The sequence below is a fragment of the Dipodomys merriami genome, unplaced genomic scaffold, assembly GCF_024711535.1.
Source record: "Dipodomys merriami isolate MVZ:Mamm:240054 unplaced genomic scaffold, mDipMer1.0.p SCAF_1, whole genome shotgun sequence".
NCBI lineage: Eukaryota > Metazoa > Chordata > Mammalia > Rodentia > Heteromyidae > Dipodomys > Dipodomys merriami.
The window spans coordinates 92511003-92529332 of record NW_027202270.1 but is presented as its reverse complement, the minus strand read 5'-3'; the positions used below and the strand labels follow the sequence as shown (position 1 = coordinate 92529332).

Genomic DNA, 18330 nt, shown 5'->3' with positions numbered 1-18330 from the left:
ATCCAACAAAGCAGTTTATGAAAGCCGTGCATACTTATCTGTCACCTCCTTTGACTTTCTCACCCACCCCTCCCAACCTACACCTTCTTTCACCATTTTTTAATTTTCATTTTTATTCTTATTATAAAGGTGATGTATGGAGCGGTTTTAGTTATGTAAGTCAAGTAATGAGTACATTTCTTTTTGAACAGTGTCACCCCTTCCCTCACTCTCTCCCATGGTTTCCCTCCCACACTTCCTTAATTTTTAAGATATATATTGAATTTTTGTCATTTAACAAAGTAGTTTCTTTATACAATGCAGCTTGATCTGTGTCACCCCTTCAACATTTTCATCCTTCCTCAACCCACTCTTTCCCTTGTTTTCCTTATTTTGTGGTAATACAATCAATCATTGACTGAATTCTTCTTCCCCCATCCCTTCAATGATCTACCTCTGTTCCCTTGGCTCTACCCCCCACTCCTCTTGCTTTAGAAAAATAAAACCTGAGCTGGGAAGGTAGCTCAGTGGTAGAGTGCTTGCCTTGCATGCATGAGGCCCTGGGTTTGATTCCTCAGCATCACATAAGCAGAAAAAGCCAGAAGTGGCGCTGTGGCTCAAGTGGTAGAGCACTAACCTTGGGCTGAAGAGCTAGGGACAGTGCCCATGCCCAGAGTTCAGGCCCCACAACCAACAAGAAAGGAAGAAAGAGAGAGAGAGAGAGAGAGAGAGAGAGAGAGAGAGAGAGAGAGAGAGAGAGAGAGAGAGAGAGAGAGAGAGAGAGAGAGAGGGAGGGAGGGAGGGAGGGAGGGAGGGAGGGAGGGAGGGAGGGAGGGAGGGAGGGAGGGAAAGAAAGAAGGAAGGAAGGAAGGAAGGAAGGAAGGAAAGAAGGAAGAGAGAAAGAAAGAAAGAAAGAAAGAAAGAAAGAAAGAAAGAAAGAAAGAAAGAAAGAAAGAAAGAAAGAAAGAAAGAAAGAAAGAAAGAAAAGAAAGAAAGAAAAAGAAAATCTTAGGCTCTGGGCTCTTGAAACATTGTGGTCATACTCACCAGCAACTGCCTAACAGTGTGTTTCTTACAACATGCTCACCACTCAGACTTTTCTGTGGGAAGAGAAGAGATACGGTGAAAGCCCTAGATAAAAATGACAGAGTCAGGTTGAAAGTAGTGGTCACCGACCTTGACCTTCCTTAATTCACATCAGGGTTAAAAAGTGTGGGGGAGTTAACAAGGGCTAGTCTGTACCTGGTCAGACTTCTGGAGAAGATGGTCCCTCTCCTGTTCTTCCTGCTGGCTCTCTTCCCCTTCAGCACTGAAGCAGGTAAGTGAGCATCCCCGGCCTCAGAGAGGCCTGGTCTGAGGCAGCACTGACTTTTCTTCAGTGCTGAGTCAGGCTATCCCTATGATCCAACTTTGGCTTTCTCTCTCCCCAAGTGTACTGAACCCCAACTCTATCACTGAATAGTGCACAGAAATGCAAAGAACGACTTTTTCGAAGGCACCCAGTAGGTGTCTCTGTAACCTTAAAAGTTGACTTATTAGAATAGCCAGAAGCCACTGGTGAAAATAGCATTACTCCCCACTTTGGGACATCTACATCCCAAGAGCTCTCCTCTGACTAATACATGACATGCTAACTTCTACTCAGCTTTCACACACACACACACACACACACACACACACACACACACACACACACACACACACACACACACACACACACACACCCCTTCTCCCAATCTGCTTAGCCACTCTGCTCTGCCAGACCCATACCCAGAACCACACTGAGAGATCAGTGTGGCCTCCTCTCTGCTCCACAGCAGATCAAAGCATCCTGCTGGGCTGAGCTCCCACCCAGACCCCAGCTCATTTCCCCATCTCACTATCAGTCCAACTCCTTTATACTCCGCCCTCTTCATCCATAGGGCTCAAGACCTCAGGCACATTACATCTGACTGAGGTGGAGATTATGTCAGCTAACAGGCACAACCTATTTGAGCTGTTCTTTGTGGATCTAATAGGCTTTTGTGGGATAGTTAGCATGTACATCACTGAGCGTGGAAGGAAAAAGAAGCCATTGTATTCCACTCCGAGGGCATATTATGTTCACTTTTTAGCAACCCATTGATGGAAATAAGTAAGTTCTTAGTAGTTTGAGAAGCACTGGACATTGAAGCAACCATGGTCAGTCAGAAAGTATATTTCAGATCTTTGGACATTTATATTGAATTCAAGTCTTTTACTTTAAAACATAGGTGAAACTTAAGTGATTCCACGCAAGGCAGAGATCCTTCATCTGTGGAAGAAGAAGATGAAAAACAAGGGAAGAGTGAGGTCATGCTCTAAGCCCACCAGGGCACCCACAAAGCCAGGCTTCCTTTCACATTTCCTACTAAGACTGTCTCCCCTTCTGTGTCCAAGTCCACACACATGCCCGGCATGAAACCTCCTGTCATCCAGGCACAGACCTTGACCTTGGTTTCTGCAAATCTACAGATCCACAAAAGCCTTTCTCTTTCAGGAGAAATCATAGGAGGTGAAGAGGTCATACCCCACTCCCGGCCTTACATAGCATATGTAAACTTCTATAATCTCAAGTCTGTCCAGGATAACTGCACTGGATTCCTGGTACGAAGCGATATTGTAATGACATCTGCTCACTGTAATGGAAGGTGAGGAGGAACAACTGGGTCTGGCTCAGGTAGGGCCCTGAGTGGATAGAGTCAAGGGCAAATAAATATTCTCCTGATGTTTTCCTAATTGACCCAAATGAGAGGATAGTACAGCATTAGAGGATGGGTAAGAAGGGTTGGGAGGCAGGAAGGTTGCTGGAGACCCAGCCTCTGCACATTGCTGAGTAGGAGGGGGGGAAAGGCAACACTGTCTATATTTGCACTAAGGCAGGACTCACCTGCTATTCTCTGCCTTAAGCTGCTCAGCTTCCAACCTGACTTCAGAGACTGAATTGTAGTATTATGACAATTGACCTAGGACAATAGCTCAGTCTTATCCATCTTATCTTTGTAGCAAAATAAATGTCACCTTGGGTGCTCATTATATCAAAAGAAAGGAAAACACTCAGGTGGTCATTCCTGTAGCCAAAGCCATCCGTCATGAGAACTACAATAGTAAACTATTGCTCAATGACATCATGCTGCTAAAGGTACGAGCTTGCTTGCTTCTGATTTATCCACACAGATTGCTGGGAGCATTCAGCTAATTCAGGTTCTTAGTACCGTCTTTTGCTATGGGAGGCTGTTCTACTGGTCCAAGTGCAAGAGAATGGGGTTTGTGGGGGGAGTGTTCCAGGCAGGGGAGGTTCAGACATCCTCAATCCTGCTTTACTAGCCCCAAACTACCATATAACATCTCTCTGACCAGCTTAAATCCGAAGTTCAAATCACCAGAGCTGTGAACATCATTGACTTGCCATCAAGACATGACTGGGTGAGGCCTTGGCAGGTGTGCAGTGTGGCAGGCTGGGGGTTACTGACCAATGGCAAATATTCCCACACACTCCAAGAAGTGGACCTGCAAGTTCAGAATGCACAGACATGCAAAGCCATCTTCTCAAACTTCAGTAATGCCAAGCAACTGTGTGTGGGAGATCCCAAGGACAAGAAGGTCCCTTCTCAGGTCAGTAACATAGCCATCTTGTGCTGTTCAGGCATTGGCAGAGCAAAACTGAATACACATAGCCAAGCCTTCTTTCACCTCCATAGCAACTACTAATCTAAGGTCACTTGTGGGGAGAGCCACATGGAAATCCAGATTTGTCCTCAATCCAGTCTCTTTGTCCATGGAGAAATAAAAAGAGAGCTGAGGCCTAGATTGAACTAGAGAGACACAGCAGAGCCAAATACCTTCTGTTCAAGCATATCACAGAGTCCCCTGCTGGGAAAAGACTAATGATGGCCGCTCATACCTTCTCTCTGAAAACTCAGGCACTTGGGGAGCACAGAAAGCAAGAAGGAGAAAATGTGCCAGGAAGGGGGAAAAGAAGAATCTCTGCTGAAATGTCTCTTTCATTCCACAGGGTGATGCCGGAGCACCACTGGTGTGTAGAAATGTGGCTCAGGGCATTGTGAACTATGGTCATTTTGCTAAGCCTCCAGCAATTTTCACAAGGATCTCAAGTTATGTTCCCTGGATTGTGGGAAAAATAAAACTTCTGGAGCATCTCTAGAAGATAAGCTCTGCACTCTGGGTCAGCATCCATCTCCCAGGGTGTGGATACCTGACTATTAATAAAGAAATCTTTCTCCAGGAATCATCTGATCTCTCTTTCTTCCTTTAATATAGTCTCTTGACAGCTATGTGCCACCTCCCCATTCACCCTTTTCTCCTCTCCTCTTGGTCATTATCTCTGAACACTCTTCACAGAGCTTCTGGTTCACACCTGTGCACCTCACATCCTATCAGCAAAGACCAAGACTCTCTGAATGACCCTCTAGGTTCAGTCTTTGTGGATCTCTGGATGACATCTTTCTCTCCTACCTTTCTGTCTTACCTGAGCCTTCCCTATGACCTCCATTTACTTTCATGAAAAGTGTCAGGGAATGCCAGGATATCTCTTAACCCAAAATCAGACTATACAATGGGAGTGGCATGCCATGTTCCTAACCCTCTAGACACATTTCCACTGTGGCAGGACCAGCTCAGCATTTCTCACCCAAGACAGCTCTTCCCAGAGCCCTGGTGTGGGCCCAAAGTCATCTGCCACCCATTCGGTAGATTCTATCTCACTTATCCTGTGCAGGTATCTTGATTAGGTCCCATTTCCAACAGCTATCAATGATGGCCTCTTGTGTCTGAGATGATTGGTGCCTCTACAGCACAACTGGAGTTTGCTACCTCTACCAAACATAAATAAGCAGTGCTTAACCAGCGTTTAATTGACACAGTGGTGAGAACAAGCATGACTATTACTAAAGGGATTGTCATGAGCAAAATTCCATAGTCCATGTGCAGATCCTCAGGTTTCACTCAAGTAATACAGAGGGGTTTGAAACCAAAACTTTCTCTAAGACAAACCTGCTGTTAACATGACAAACGTCACTGATGCAACCTTTCTCCATGAGCCCCGGGACAGGACCTGCTGCTAGTACATGTATGTGTTGAGTACAGACTCCCTGCAGCTGACAGCTTACTTACTCCTGGATAATGAGAAACAGCTGTCACACCACTGGGGACATTGCACATGATACACATGTTCCTGGATTTTAAAAAAATTCAACAGAGAGCAACTCAAATATTTAGTTGTGCAGGGCCCAGGGAGTCAGGGAAGGATCTGAGAGCAGCTGGACATATACTGAGAGTTCAACATAGGATAGAGATATTGTAGGCTGTGCTGTGTGGAGGAAGTATACTGTCATTTCTACGGGGGACTGTAAGATAGCATTGACCTTGAAGATAGTATGGATCCATTGAATAAATGGAACCAGAATGTAAAAGCCTTGAGACCACATAGGTGTGTGTGTGTGTGTGTATGTATGTATGTGTGTGTGTGTGTGTGTGTGTGTGTGTGTGTGTGTGTGTGTGTGTGTGGTGTTGGTGCCAGTCCTGGGGCTAGTGCTCTACTACTTGAACAACAGCTCTACTTCTGGCTTTTTTGGTTCTTTAGTGGAGGTAAGAGTCTCACAGACTTTCCTGGCTGGGCTGGTTTCAAACTGCAATCCTTAGATATCATTCTCCTGAGTAGCTGGAATTATAGGTGTGAGCCACAGGTGCCAGCTCCACTGAAGTTTTTTTAGAAAATTAGACTGCTCATTAATGCCTTCTAAACAACAACAACAGATTGATGTGAGTAAGAGGGAAACCTCAAAATTCCAGGACCACAGGTGTACCTCAAGATTACATATCACATTTGCCCTTCTGCAGTCCCAGGACCTTGAGTTCTACTTTCTTCCCTATTAATGCAATCTGGAATAAAACATTACTTTGTACACCTGACAGGCACAGAAATCAAAACTCAATGTAATATTGATGTCTATTTCTTATCAACAAACACTCAAATAGGAAGAGATCTAACTTTGAAATAGACAAGAACCATTAGAAATAATAACAGAAAAAGATGAGTAATCATAACAATATTTGTTATAACCTTTATATGCATTTTTAATACATTCATGTGAAAAGTTGTAATCTTCTAGAGCATTTCTTTTTCTTTTCTTTTTTTTCTGGTGCCAGCACTGGGGCTTGAACTCAGGGCCTCATGCTCTCACTTGGCTTTTTCACTCAAGGTTGGAGTTCTGCCACTTGAGCCATATGTCCACGTCTAGCTTTTTGCTGGTTAATTGGAGATGAGTCTCATAGACTTTCCTTCCCAGGATGGCTTTGAACCAAGATCTCAGTCTTCCTTAGTTGCTAGAAGTTTAGTCATGAGCCACCAGCACCCACTTTATTTTCCTTTCTATGTATGTTATGCATTCATTGAAACTAATCAATAATGATTATTTATGGTGTGATGAAGGAATTCAAGGATTAATAAAACTATTAACATGTATGATAAAGGTATAGTGATAGTTTCTTTCCTTTTCTGAAATTAAGCACAGTAATGTATGCACTCCTCATTTTATAGAGATTTAAATATGCCTTTCCACCCTCCTGAGTGTGCACAATTTTCCTACTACATACTAGGGTCTGGTTAGTCAACAGGGTAATGAGCAGGATGAAATGTGAGAAATCATGACTCATCCAAGACGTGTGTATTCATGTAACAATCTTCAAATCCAAGCAGACACAGAATGTTATGGTGTTTTCAGGGGAAGTATGGAGGACAATGAAGATGATATTTGCACAGGTTCAGAAATTCATTTGGGGAGATGAAAAACGTCTGTGATGAGTGGTGGTAGCAATGTGAACTTACTTAAAGCCACATGTGCAACCAGTTAAAATGTAAATGTTATGTTTTGATATTTCAATGTAATTGCACTTTTTAATTTTAAACAACCTCTGGGAATAGCAACATTGTTATCCCAAAGTAGTTGTTTTTCAGCTAAGTGCATCCTATTGCATGGAATCATGAGCATTTTCACAATTTCTGCAGCTGATAGCTTGTATCACATTTTTGTGGTAGATAGTTGTCCTTTGAGTTATTTAAGACATGTTTGGGACTACAGTCTACCTCACACATGACTCAGGCCTCCCCGCCATGGATATTGGCAGGCAGTAGGCCTTGTGAGCTGTTCATCACTCCCCTCTGTCCTTGTCTCTGGGGACCACGCTGAGCTGCTGGTGACTCTTCTGCTATGACCAAGGGCAGGAAGCCTGTGTCTGAGTTCTGGGAGTTACTCTGAGAGTAACAACATTCTAGTGGAATATTTGGAGAATAGAAGCTTGTCGGGGAGGGGCCTCCATTTTCCTCTGGAGCAGTCTGCTTTCTAGGCCCAGAAGGAGAACCCCATCATCCCCAAGCTTGGGCTCAGCAGTGGCCAATGTCCAGCTTTCTCCCCTGAGAATTCTTCACCAAAATGGTAGCTGTACTGAGAGAGATCCACCATCTGAAGAGAAGGTTGGGTAGGAAAGAAGAAAATTAATGCAGGCACTGGGAACATGGCTTAGAGCACCGTGGCCATTCTCCTGAGTTTCTCCTCCTTGGAATTCATTAGGATGTTCATAAGTAAACTTTCCATCAGCTCTTCCTTCGAACATTTTTGGGGGGGTCGGTCATGGGGCTCAAACTCTGGGCTTAGGCGCTGTCCCTGCGCTCTTCAGCTCAAGGCAAGTGCTCTACCGCTTGAGCCAAAGCACCACTCCTAGTTTTCTAGTGGTTTATTGGCAATAAGAGTCTAAGAGACTTTCCTGCCTGGGCTGGCTTTGAACCGAGATCCTCAGATCTCAGCCTCCTGAGTAGCTAGGATTATAGGTATGAGCCATCAGTGCCCGGCTAAATGTTTTCTTTTCTATACAATTTTATCTCCAACTCATGGACCTCCCAAATTTTCTCAAGTCCTATTATTCTCCTTTCTTCTTTCTGGTCACTGAGTCCTGAGGCAAGAACACATTTGTTAGCAAGCAGCTAAACATCCCTCCCTGCACAGGGGCTGAGCTCAGACACAGGCTTCCTGCCCTTGCTCATAGCAGAAGAGTCAGGAGCAGCTCAGCATGGTCCCTAGAGACAAGGACAAGAGCGGAGTGATAAACAGCTTACAAGGTCTACTGCCTGCCAATATCCATGGGTCCTCAGACGTCCTGGGAGACAGGGAGGCCTGAGTCATGTGTGAGGTAGACTGTAGCCCCAAAAATGCCCTAAATAACTCAAAGGACAACTACCTACCACAAAAATGTGATACAAGCCATCAGCTGCAGAAATTGTGAAAAGGCTCATGATTCCATGCAATAAGATGCACTTAAATGAAAAACAAGTACTTTGGGGTAACATCATCTTTGATTTTTCTACACTTACAACTTCCATATTTTATTTTATCAGATGCAGAGTAATTCAGAATGCCAATGTAGAATCATTAATCATCCAACACTGAAGAAAATAATTATATTTTGCCAGTTGGCATGAGGAAAAGTGGGAAAAAAATAACAAGGATAATAAATCAATAGTGTCTCCTATTAAGAACACTCATTTGTGGGGCAGAAAATGAAAATGAGACAATCCTTGATATAGTTCAGGTTGGTGTGTGACAAGTGAAGCAAAATCAGAATAAATGTTATATCCAGCTTGATGTAAGATTCTAGAGGTTTTTCTCATACCTGAATTAATCATAGAAGAGCCAAGAGAAGCGATCTAAAATGTTAGTTTAGTTGTATTATAAACTGAAGCACATCTTTAAATTTTACATTAAAAATTAACAAGCAGGGCTCTGTAACCCTAACTACTCAAGAGGCTAGGATGTAAAGATTGTAGTTCAAAGCCAACCCAGGTAGAAAAGTTTATGAGACTTTTATCTCCAGTTAACCACCAAAAAGCCAGAGGTAGAGGTATGGTTTAAGCGGTAGAGTACCACTCTTGAACAAAAAGAACCCTAAGAAACAATACTCATACCCTCAGTTCAAGCCTCTGTACTAGCACATACAAAAAAATCAACATACTTGGTCCCCTGTGTACATAGAACTGCAAAAGCAACCTCTCTGGCTGGTACCGCACCTGACCCAGGATGCCATGAAGTGGAAAAACTTTAGCCTGCATCACAGTCTTCAGTAAAGAACTGGATTGCCTGACCACATGGAACAAGATGATCATGTGGGGTAATTCAGAGTAAATGAGGAAGCTTTGTTTCTCCTCTCTCCATCTCTACTTTCATCCCCCTCATGTCATTCATACTCAGGAGACTTCAAGGCATTTAGAACAACATTTGCTTTATCAGATTGACCTGGGACCACACATGGAACACAAGTCTATTTGTCAGCAAAATTATTCCTCTGAAATTCACCTCTTCTGATATTTTTATAAATCCTATTTCTGTTGCCAATATCCCATCCATTTTATCTTTAATCTATACTTTTCACTCCATCTTCAAGCGTTTATAGTTGCTGAACGTTAAAAAGTTGCTTGATGACTAGACTTTTTGCTTTTCTCTAGCATGTCATAGGAAAGATTAGTACTGGTGTATAGGTGGGTGGGTGGGTACACACACGCCAGTATTAGCCTGTGAGCTGTTCTTTAGCTTTTTTGTTCAAGGCTGATGCTCTATCACTTGAGCAAAAGCTCCACTTCCAGGTTTTTCATGTGTGTGTTTAATTGGAGATAAGAGTCTTACACTTTTCTGCCTGGGCTGGCTCTAAAGCATAATTCTTAGATACCGGCCTCCTGAGTGGCTAGGATTACAGGCATGAGCTACTGGCACCTGGCAGTGCTGGGTACTTTTAAATTTACAAACAGAAATTTTTCTTGGAGTATTGAAATAATTAAGCTCTAAAAGGTTAGAGTTGGGTGGAGAGATTTTATTATAGAAATTGGAGCATGTGAACAAGAGGAAATAGATGCCACTTCTGATTAATACTCCCCCACCCCAGTCTCTTCCCTTCTGAGAGTCCAACAATACTATGGTGAATGTGTTCATGCTCACCAGCAACTGCCTAACAATGTGCTTCTTACGAGTCACTCACACAGACCTTTCTGTGGGAAAGCTCTCTATGGTGAAAGCTCTCATATTGAAATTACAGTCAGGAGGAAATTAGTGGTCACTGTTCCTCATCCTTCCTGTATCATGTCAAGGATAAAAAGTTAGGTGGCGTAAGCAGGTGCTACTCTATAACTGGTCAGGAGAAGATGTTCACACTCCTGTTCTTCTGGTTGCTCTTCTGCCCTTCAGTGATGAAGCAGGTAAGTGACCATCCCCCCGCCCCCTGCCCAGAGGCCTGGCATATGGTAGCACCTCCACAATGTCTAAGTTCAGGTTATGTCTAAGATCCACCTTTGACTCACTCCATCCTCAACTAATAATCAGTGCACACAAATTACAGGGGACTGTTTTCCAAGATACCTGGTGGGTCCACACCATTATCATCTGAAAGTGCTGAATTATCAGAATAGCACAGGACAAAGGTAGAAGGGTGTAGCTGAAAATAAGCACTATTAATTCTCATTCTTCACACTGGGTAGTTTTTATCACAAGAGCTATTACATGAACTGAGACAGAGTTGTCATCTACTCAGATTTTAAAACATTACCCTCCCATTCTCCTTATTACATTGAACCATTCAGCTATGCTAGGACACTTGTCCAGAATCTAATTAAGCTAACAGGGTGTGTCCTCATCTCTGTTCCACAGGCTGATGCAAGCAGAGTTTCTGGCCCATTTCCCATCTCACTCTGATCTCTACTCATATGTACTCTTCCTTCTTTGTCCTGAAGATTAAATGCTTTAGGCAGATAAGTCGGTGATGAGGCTCAGATTACATTAGCAACTTCCCTCCTCAATTGCACAGCATCTCACATTTTAAAATAGTCCATTACACATCTAACAAGCTTTTGAGGGATATTTATTATGAACTTCCTTCAGCATGAGGAAGAAAGAAGCCAGAGTATTCTGCTCTACAAGGACATCACGTTCTTCAGAAGCATCCAGTACTGAAAGTTAGCATGCTTAGAAACACCGGATGGGAAGCACTATAAATTAGGCAGATATATTCCAGGTAGATTGGAGTCTCATGGACTTTCATGCCCAGACTGGCTTCAAACTGTGGCCATCAGATCTCAGCTCCCTGAGGAGCTAGGATTATAGGCATGAGCCACCCATGCTACCAACCTTGTACTTTAAAGACCCTAAAAATTCCACACACAAAAAATCCTAGATCTGATAAACAACTTTCAAAACACTTTTCTTTTTTAATTTATTTTTTATTCTATCTCAATTCATCACGCCAATTTATGCATACAGTGCATCTTGATCAGGGTCATCCCTACCAGCATTTCTCCTCCCCAATCTATCCAACCTCAACCATCTGCTCAAGTTCAAAGTATTTTTTTATATACCAATGAACAGACTGAGAAAGAAATCAGCAACCCAGCCCAGGCAAGGAAATCATCAATTAACTACCAAAAAGGCTGCAAGTGAAAGTCTTTTTTTTTTTTTTTTTTTTTTTTTGTCATGGGGCTTGAACTCTGGGCATGTACACTGTCCCTGAGCTCTTCAGCACACAGCGCCACTTCTGGTTCTCTGGTGGTTAATTGGAGATAAGAGTCCCATGGACTTTCCTATCCAGGCTGACTTTGAACCGCAATCTTCAGATCTCAGCCTCCTGAGTAGCTAGGATTACAGGCATGAGCCATCGGCACCCAGCTAGAGTGCTAGTCTTGAGTAAAAAGAAGCTCAGGGACAGTGCCCAGGCCCTGATTTCAAGCCCTAGGAGAAGCACAAAAAAAAAAACCTGCTTAAGGAAAAAGAGGGAGAGGAAGAAAGAATATGGAGGATGACAAATAATATCAAAATATATTGTGTGTATACATATACATAGATGGCATAATGAAACTCACTGAAAGATGTTGAATAATAAGAGGAAAGGGGACAGGGGAAAGAAAGCAATAGCTGAGGTTAGTCTGACTGATTTATAATATATGCACCAGTAGGATAATCATGGCAAAACTTCTTTCTACTATGAATATACAAAGTAAATGGGAAAAAATGAATGACAGGAAAGTAAAACAAGCTCTCTTAGACAGCTTAGGGGAGTGGGTATCAATTGGATTGGCAAGGGCCAATAGGAAGGATGAATAAGGGTCACTATGGTCAAAGTTGCTTATATGCACATGTGAAAAATAGAATAATGAAATCTGCTGAAATTGTTCTAAGAAGGGGAAAGGGAAATGAAGGAAAAAGATGAAGGGGGTGAGTTTGAGTGGGATAGATGATATGCAAGTATGGAAATGTCACAAAGAAATTCCCCTTATATAACTAATACTGTATATGCAAATTTAAAGTATTTTTTTAAAGTAGAGGCCACATGGGCAGACAGAAAGCTCCATAGTATAGGCATCTATCGGTGGTTCAATGCAGGTATGAGATTGGACCTCAGGTCCATGACCACTGCAGGCACTCCTAACCCTACCCTCTACCACACCGCCAGTTCCATGGATGTCTTCGTGTACCAAGTAAGCTGCTCTTAGTTCTTTTGGAGCCTAAAGTAGGGTGCGGCAATGGAACTCACCTTTAGAAATTTGCCAAAGGCCTGGTAGGGTGTTCTACAATGGGAGTGAGAGGCAGCCAAAGGGAAAGAACAGGCAGAAGGCAGAGCAAAAAGAGATCCAACAGAGACAGGTGCTGCGCCATGGTGGTCTAGACCATCATGCCAAGGAAGGCAAGCTGCCACCCTGGCCAAAAAGTGCCACTTCTGCCAAAGCAGCAACCATATGGCGGCCTCATATCTGCCCAGCAGGCTCCCAGCTCCCAGGGAAAGCCGACCTGCTTTCAGGAGGAAAAAGGAGAGATCCACAGCTCTGCCCTGCTCCACAAGGTACAGGATTGAGCCACCAGTTAGGGGCTACTGTTTTGTCATCAGAAAGTTTTCAGGAGCAGGCAATTAGTTCTCAGAGTGGAGAAAGCAGGATTAGGGTAGGTTGGTAAGTAGCTGGCACTGCCATATATCTCAGATCTGGGTTCCCAGCATTACTCCCATCTTCCTTCTCGGGTTCCGTGTGGAGGAAGAAGAGATGCAAAGTAACCTCAACTATGTTCTACCTACATCCACTAGAGGGAGTTTGGAGAAAATCATGTTAGTACCTTCATGCTTTATATTTTTGTATTATATGTCTAGTTGTTAGCAGGGTTGAACTAAAACAGGGCAGGTTAACTCTACAAAATCTACTGCCTTTCCAGTGCAGAGGGAACATTTTTTAATATTTAATAGATGCTAGGTCAAACATTAATTAAATCTTTGCATTTTTCTTTTGTCAATTTAGGTGGGTTATGTTTTCCTAAGGAGTAATTAAACAGAAAGCTCCATGGTGGCCTCCAGGAGCAGTATGAATCACTGAACCATATATGGTATTAAACAAGTATGCTGTACATTTAAACAGTTAAGATGATAAACTTTATGCTCTGTTTGTTACTACTATAAAAAAAACTGATCTAGATGGCGGCTGCCAGGGCCTCCAGGCCCGCTTCTGCGGAGGCCTTGCCCGCCCGCCTCCTGGGGCTCCTGTGGCTCGGTCACCAAGAGAACTTGGGCGGCTGCCGCCACACGGACCAGGATACATTTAAGTGCAAGAACCTCAAAGTGGGACAATATACTTGTAAAGATCCTCAAATAAATGATGCTACACAAGAACCAGTTAACTGTACAAACTACACAGCTCATGTCCAATGTTTTCCAGCACCCAACATAACTTGTAAGGATTTCAGTAGCAACGAAACACATTTTACTGGAAATGAAACTGGTTTTTACAAGCCCATATCATGCCGAAATGTAAATGGCCATTCATACAAAGTAGCAGTTGCATTGTCTCTTTTTCTTGGATGGTTAGGAGCAGATGGATTTTATCTTGGATACCCTGCCTTGGGTTTATTAAAGTTTTGCACTGTAGGATTTTGTGGAATTGGGAGCCTAATTGATTTTATTCTTATTTCAATGCAGATTGTTGGACCTTCAGATGGAACTAGTTACATTATAGATTACTATGGAACCAGACTTACAAGACTGAGTATCACTAATGAAACATTTAGAAAAACACAGTTATATCCATAGATATTTTAATAAACAGAGTCGAGCCTCCTTGATTTTAACAGAGAATACCCAGTATGTGGATTTCCAGATATTCCTTTTTCTTCGTCAAACACCACTTGATGGGTTCCATCTGATCTTTTTTTTTTCATGTCATCATTTTTGATCTAGTTAAATGTATAGTCTCTGGCACTAGTAGCTCACACCTGTAATCCTAACTACTTAGGAGGCTGAGATCTGGAGGATTGTGATTCAAGAACAGCTTGGGCAGACAAATCCTCAAAACTCAATCTCCAGTTAACAAGCAAAAAAACCACACTGGAGGCATGGCTCAAGTGGCAGAATGCTAGCTAAGTGAGCACAAGGCCCTGAGTTCAAACCTTGGTACCACCAAAAAAGAAGTGTATTATTCTTGGATTTATTTAATAATTCTTTGTTTATAAGCTGTATAATAGTCTTTCTGAGGTTTCTGTCTCTATGAGACAGATAGCTCTTTATTCTAATATTATTTAATGTCTCTTATAAAGGCAAGTTGCCACTTGTCATTTTTTCTCTTATGAAAAATAAAGGCATAACTTATTCACAAAAAAAAACTGATCGATACTCAGAAATGGAAGAACAAAGGGTGAACAAATGCAGCAATGGTACTCACTGGACACTATGTTGAAAATGAACTATACAACGTGTGGATGGGGATGATAGGGAAAAATTTGGAGAGAGTGAGGGAAGGGGTAATATTGTCCAAAAAGAAATGTAGTATTTATCTGACTTATGTAACTATAAATCCTCTGTGTATCACCTTTATAATAACAATTTAAAATATTAAATAGAAGAAAAAACTGTTCTATGCCAGTGTGCCATTGACTCATGCCTGTAACACTAGCTACAAAGAAAGCTGAGATCTGAGGGTCACAGTTCAAAGCCAGTCTGGCCAAGAAAGTTTGTGAGACTCTTTTCTCCTATTAACTACTGATAAAGCTGCTGTGGCTCTAAGTGGTAGAGCAGTAGCCTTGAGCAAAAACTAAAGGACAACACACAGGCAATGAGTTCATCCCTAAGACAGGCACAAAAAAAACCTGATCTAGGATAAACTCTAATAGTAAACAAAGTTGTCCAAAACTAGCCCCTGTTTAACCTTACCTTCCATTCGCTGCCCCTTTAATATCATCCCACGCAATTTGCACATCTCTCCATTGCAGCCCTCTGCTATCTATGCTGTGATTTTGAGCTAGAAGACCAGGGACTGCTTTGTATCACCAGGGACTAGAAACTAATGCCAGTTCATCAAATCATTTCTGACTGTGTGGAATATTATCTAGAATCCCAGAGCCTGGGAAAAATGGAAAATTCTGATAGGTACACTGACATAATTATTGTTTAAAGATCTCATATGGAGCAAGAGAAAGGGAATAGAAGGTTGAGGTTGCCAGAGATAGGGCTAAGTCTGTGTCATGTGATTAACAAGAAATCTAGGCCATATAGAGAAGGAGATGAGTTACTGAAAGAATACACAGAAATAATGGTAATAATTATCCCAGTCTTAAACTCCTTAAACACAACAGGGAGATTAGGATATCATTTCCACAGGGCTGGGAAACCCCAGGGAACAAACTATTCCTCAAGACTAGTTACAGAGTAGAGGGTGCAGAATTTCTCTGATTTGTAATAGGATTGGAGCAGATAGAAGCCTGTACCAAAGGGTTGGATGTGTTCTTTGTTCCTGTGGCCCCTTAAAAATCCTGGTATAAGCCAGGCACTGGTGACTCACACCTGCAATCTTAGCTACTCTGAGCAGGAAAGTCTATGAGACTTTTCTCCAATTAGGCACAAAAACAACCTGGAAGTGGAGCTGTAGCTCAAGTGGTAGAGCAATAGCCTAGCGCAAAATATCTCAAGGTTTAAGCCTCAGGATTCACACACACACACACACACACACACACACACACACACAGGCCCGGTACAACTTAAAGACCATCCGTTCACAAACTCTTGGAAGACATTAGTGATTTTGGAAGGCTAGTAGTTAACACTAACAATACCTGGTATATCTAATACTTTACAAAATAAATCTTTCCTTAATCCTTACCTTTTTTTTTTTTTTTTTTTTTGGTCCAGTTGTGGGGCCTGAACTCCGGGCCTGGGTGCTGTCCCTCAGCTCTTCAGCTCAAGACTAGCGCTCTACCACTTGAGCCACAGCGCCACTTCCGGCTTTTTTCTTTTTGCTTATGTGGTGCTGAGGAATCAAACCCAGGGCCTCAGGCATGCAAGGCAAGCGCTCTACCACTGAGCCACCTTCCCAGCCCCCCTTTTTTTTTTAATGGTACTGGGGTTTGAAGGCAGAGCCTTGTGCTTGCAAAGAAGTTGCTTTAACACTCTGCCATACTTTCAGACACTTTTCTTTGCACTGATTGTTTTGAGATAAGATTTGCCTTTTTCCCAAGCTCATACTTGAACAGTGATCCTCCTATTTTATGCTTTCTGCTGCAGCTTGGATGGTAAGTACATACCACTACACCCAGCTTCTTCAGTTCTGGTGAACTCTCAATAATGTTTTGTCCAGACTGGCCTAGAACCATGATACTTCAGATCTCAGCCTGCTGAGTAGCTAGGATTACAAGTGTGAGTCACCACGCCAGGCTTACTCCTTATCATTATATCCATTGTACAGATAAGAGGGACTAAGTTAAGATAAAGAAACTTTCCCAGGGTTGCAAGGCTACCTAGGAGTTCTATCAGGATTCCAATGTAGCTGTCTAGAGCTTTTGATTATGTAGTTAAATACCTTGATCCCAAAAGCACAACCTAGATTATTAGACTTTTATAAGAAAGAAATATTTCTGTCAGTCATTCAATGGAGAATTCTTGCAAGCATTGAAAACTCAATCCTTCAACATAGATCTTGGCCCCTGGTCCCTTCATAATGGCCACATAATATACAGAACTATTCCAATCAAATATAGGATGTAAGGAAATTAGAAAGATTTTCTGGATTTTTTAAAAGATTCTTTTCCTGTAAGAAATAAGGAGCTGTGTACCAGTGGTTCATACATGTAATCCTAACTATTCAGGAGGCTGAGAACTGAGAATCGCAGTTCAAAGCCAGCACAGGCAGGAAAGTCCATGAGACTTTCATCTCCACTTAACTATCAAAAAGCTGGAAGCTGTGGCTCAAGTGGTAGAATGCCAGCCCTGAGTGAAAAAGCTGAGGGATAGTATCCAGGCCCTGAGTTCAAGCCCCAGTACCCAGCACAAGGAAAAATAAAATTTCAAAAAAGAAATGCAGGAAGAATGAGTTGCTAAAAGGAAGAACTATTATCTGGAAAATCAATGATTCCAGGTCCTAGAGGTGTAATGAAAGAGTCTGGAATAGATCCCTCAGTTGAGGGGGTTCCCATCCTAATTGATATTACACAAGGAGAAAATGTAAGAAAATACTGAGGTTGAGTCATCTGACTCCCACCATGCTGGGTGGGAAGCTGCCTAGCTCCATTCTGATAGTAACTACAAATCAAACAAGCCTCTTTCAGGCACATTAAAAGGACAGTTGGTACCATTACAGGCCTTCTCCAACAGCTCATCAGATAGGAGACGCTCATCAGTAACAGATTGGATTCTGAGATGCAGAAAACTGTCCATTACTGGCCTGGCTGATGCTGAGCACTGATAGAGGGACAGATAGCATTACAAGATTTACAAGACAAGCATCCCACATGTGAGGGACTTTACCCCAACTCATGGGTAGGGACAACTGAGGACTACTTAGCATGAACAGAAAGATAGTGAAGGAGTGGGGACAGAGCAGGAGACAGTACAGACAATTGTTGTCAGGTCTACAGTGAGCCTGCAAGAGCAGAGAGAACTTAAGGCAATGAGTTCCTTCTATCATCCATCCCAGCAGAAGAGAGAGTTCTCCCTCTCCACCATTGTTCACTTCCCTAGATGTTTTGTTGTAGGGAGCCGAGGCGAGACTCCGCCCACTCCCTTGCAGTTTTGAGGATTACCACTCCAGACGGTGCTTGGCGGGACGCCTGGGCTGTGCGTGTGCGCGAGCAAGGTAGTGTCCCCAGCCAATCCCATGACACCTGGTGACGGTAAAAGGCAGGCGACCAACAATAGAAAAGACCCGTGTTCGAATTCCCTATATAAGCGGCTGTGTTTCGGGTGCACGCTCTCTCGCGCCCAAGCTCTCCTACAACTAAAAGGCTCTCCAATAAAGCGTGATCTGAGAAGACTCCTGGA

At 42.7% G+C, this 18330-nt stretch overlaps 1 protein-coding gene and 1 pseudogene across 2 annotated transcripts; both read left to right on the top strand.

Annotated features, from left to right (window-relative positions):
• The first annotated feature begins 1242 nt into the window (after positions 1 to 1242).
• LOC138822761 (mast cell protease 8-like) lies at positions 1243 to 4232 on the top strand. Its single transcript, XM_070015717.1, has 5 exons — positions 1243 to 1297; positions 2498 to 2648; positions 3004 to 3139; positions 3358 to 3612; positions 4013 to 4232. The coding sequence occupies exons 1-5, from the start codon at positions 1243 to 1245 to the stop codon at positions 4160 to 4162; spliced, it is 747 nt and encodes a 248-aa protein (XP_069871818.1). The 3' UTR covers positions 4163 to 4232.
• Positions 4233 to 13503: 9271 nt separating this feature from the next.
• Positions 13504 to 14448, top strand: LOC138842058 (TM2 domain-containing protein 1 pseudogene; annotated as a pseudogene). The gene has a single exon (XR_011376585.1). The product of XR_011376585.1 is annotated as a TM2 domain-containing protein 1 pseudogene (transcript).
• The last annotated feature ends 3882 nt before the right edge of the window (positions 14449 to 18330 follow it).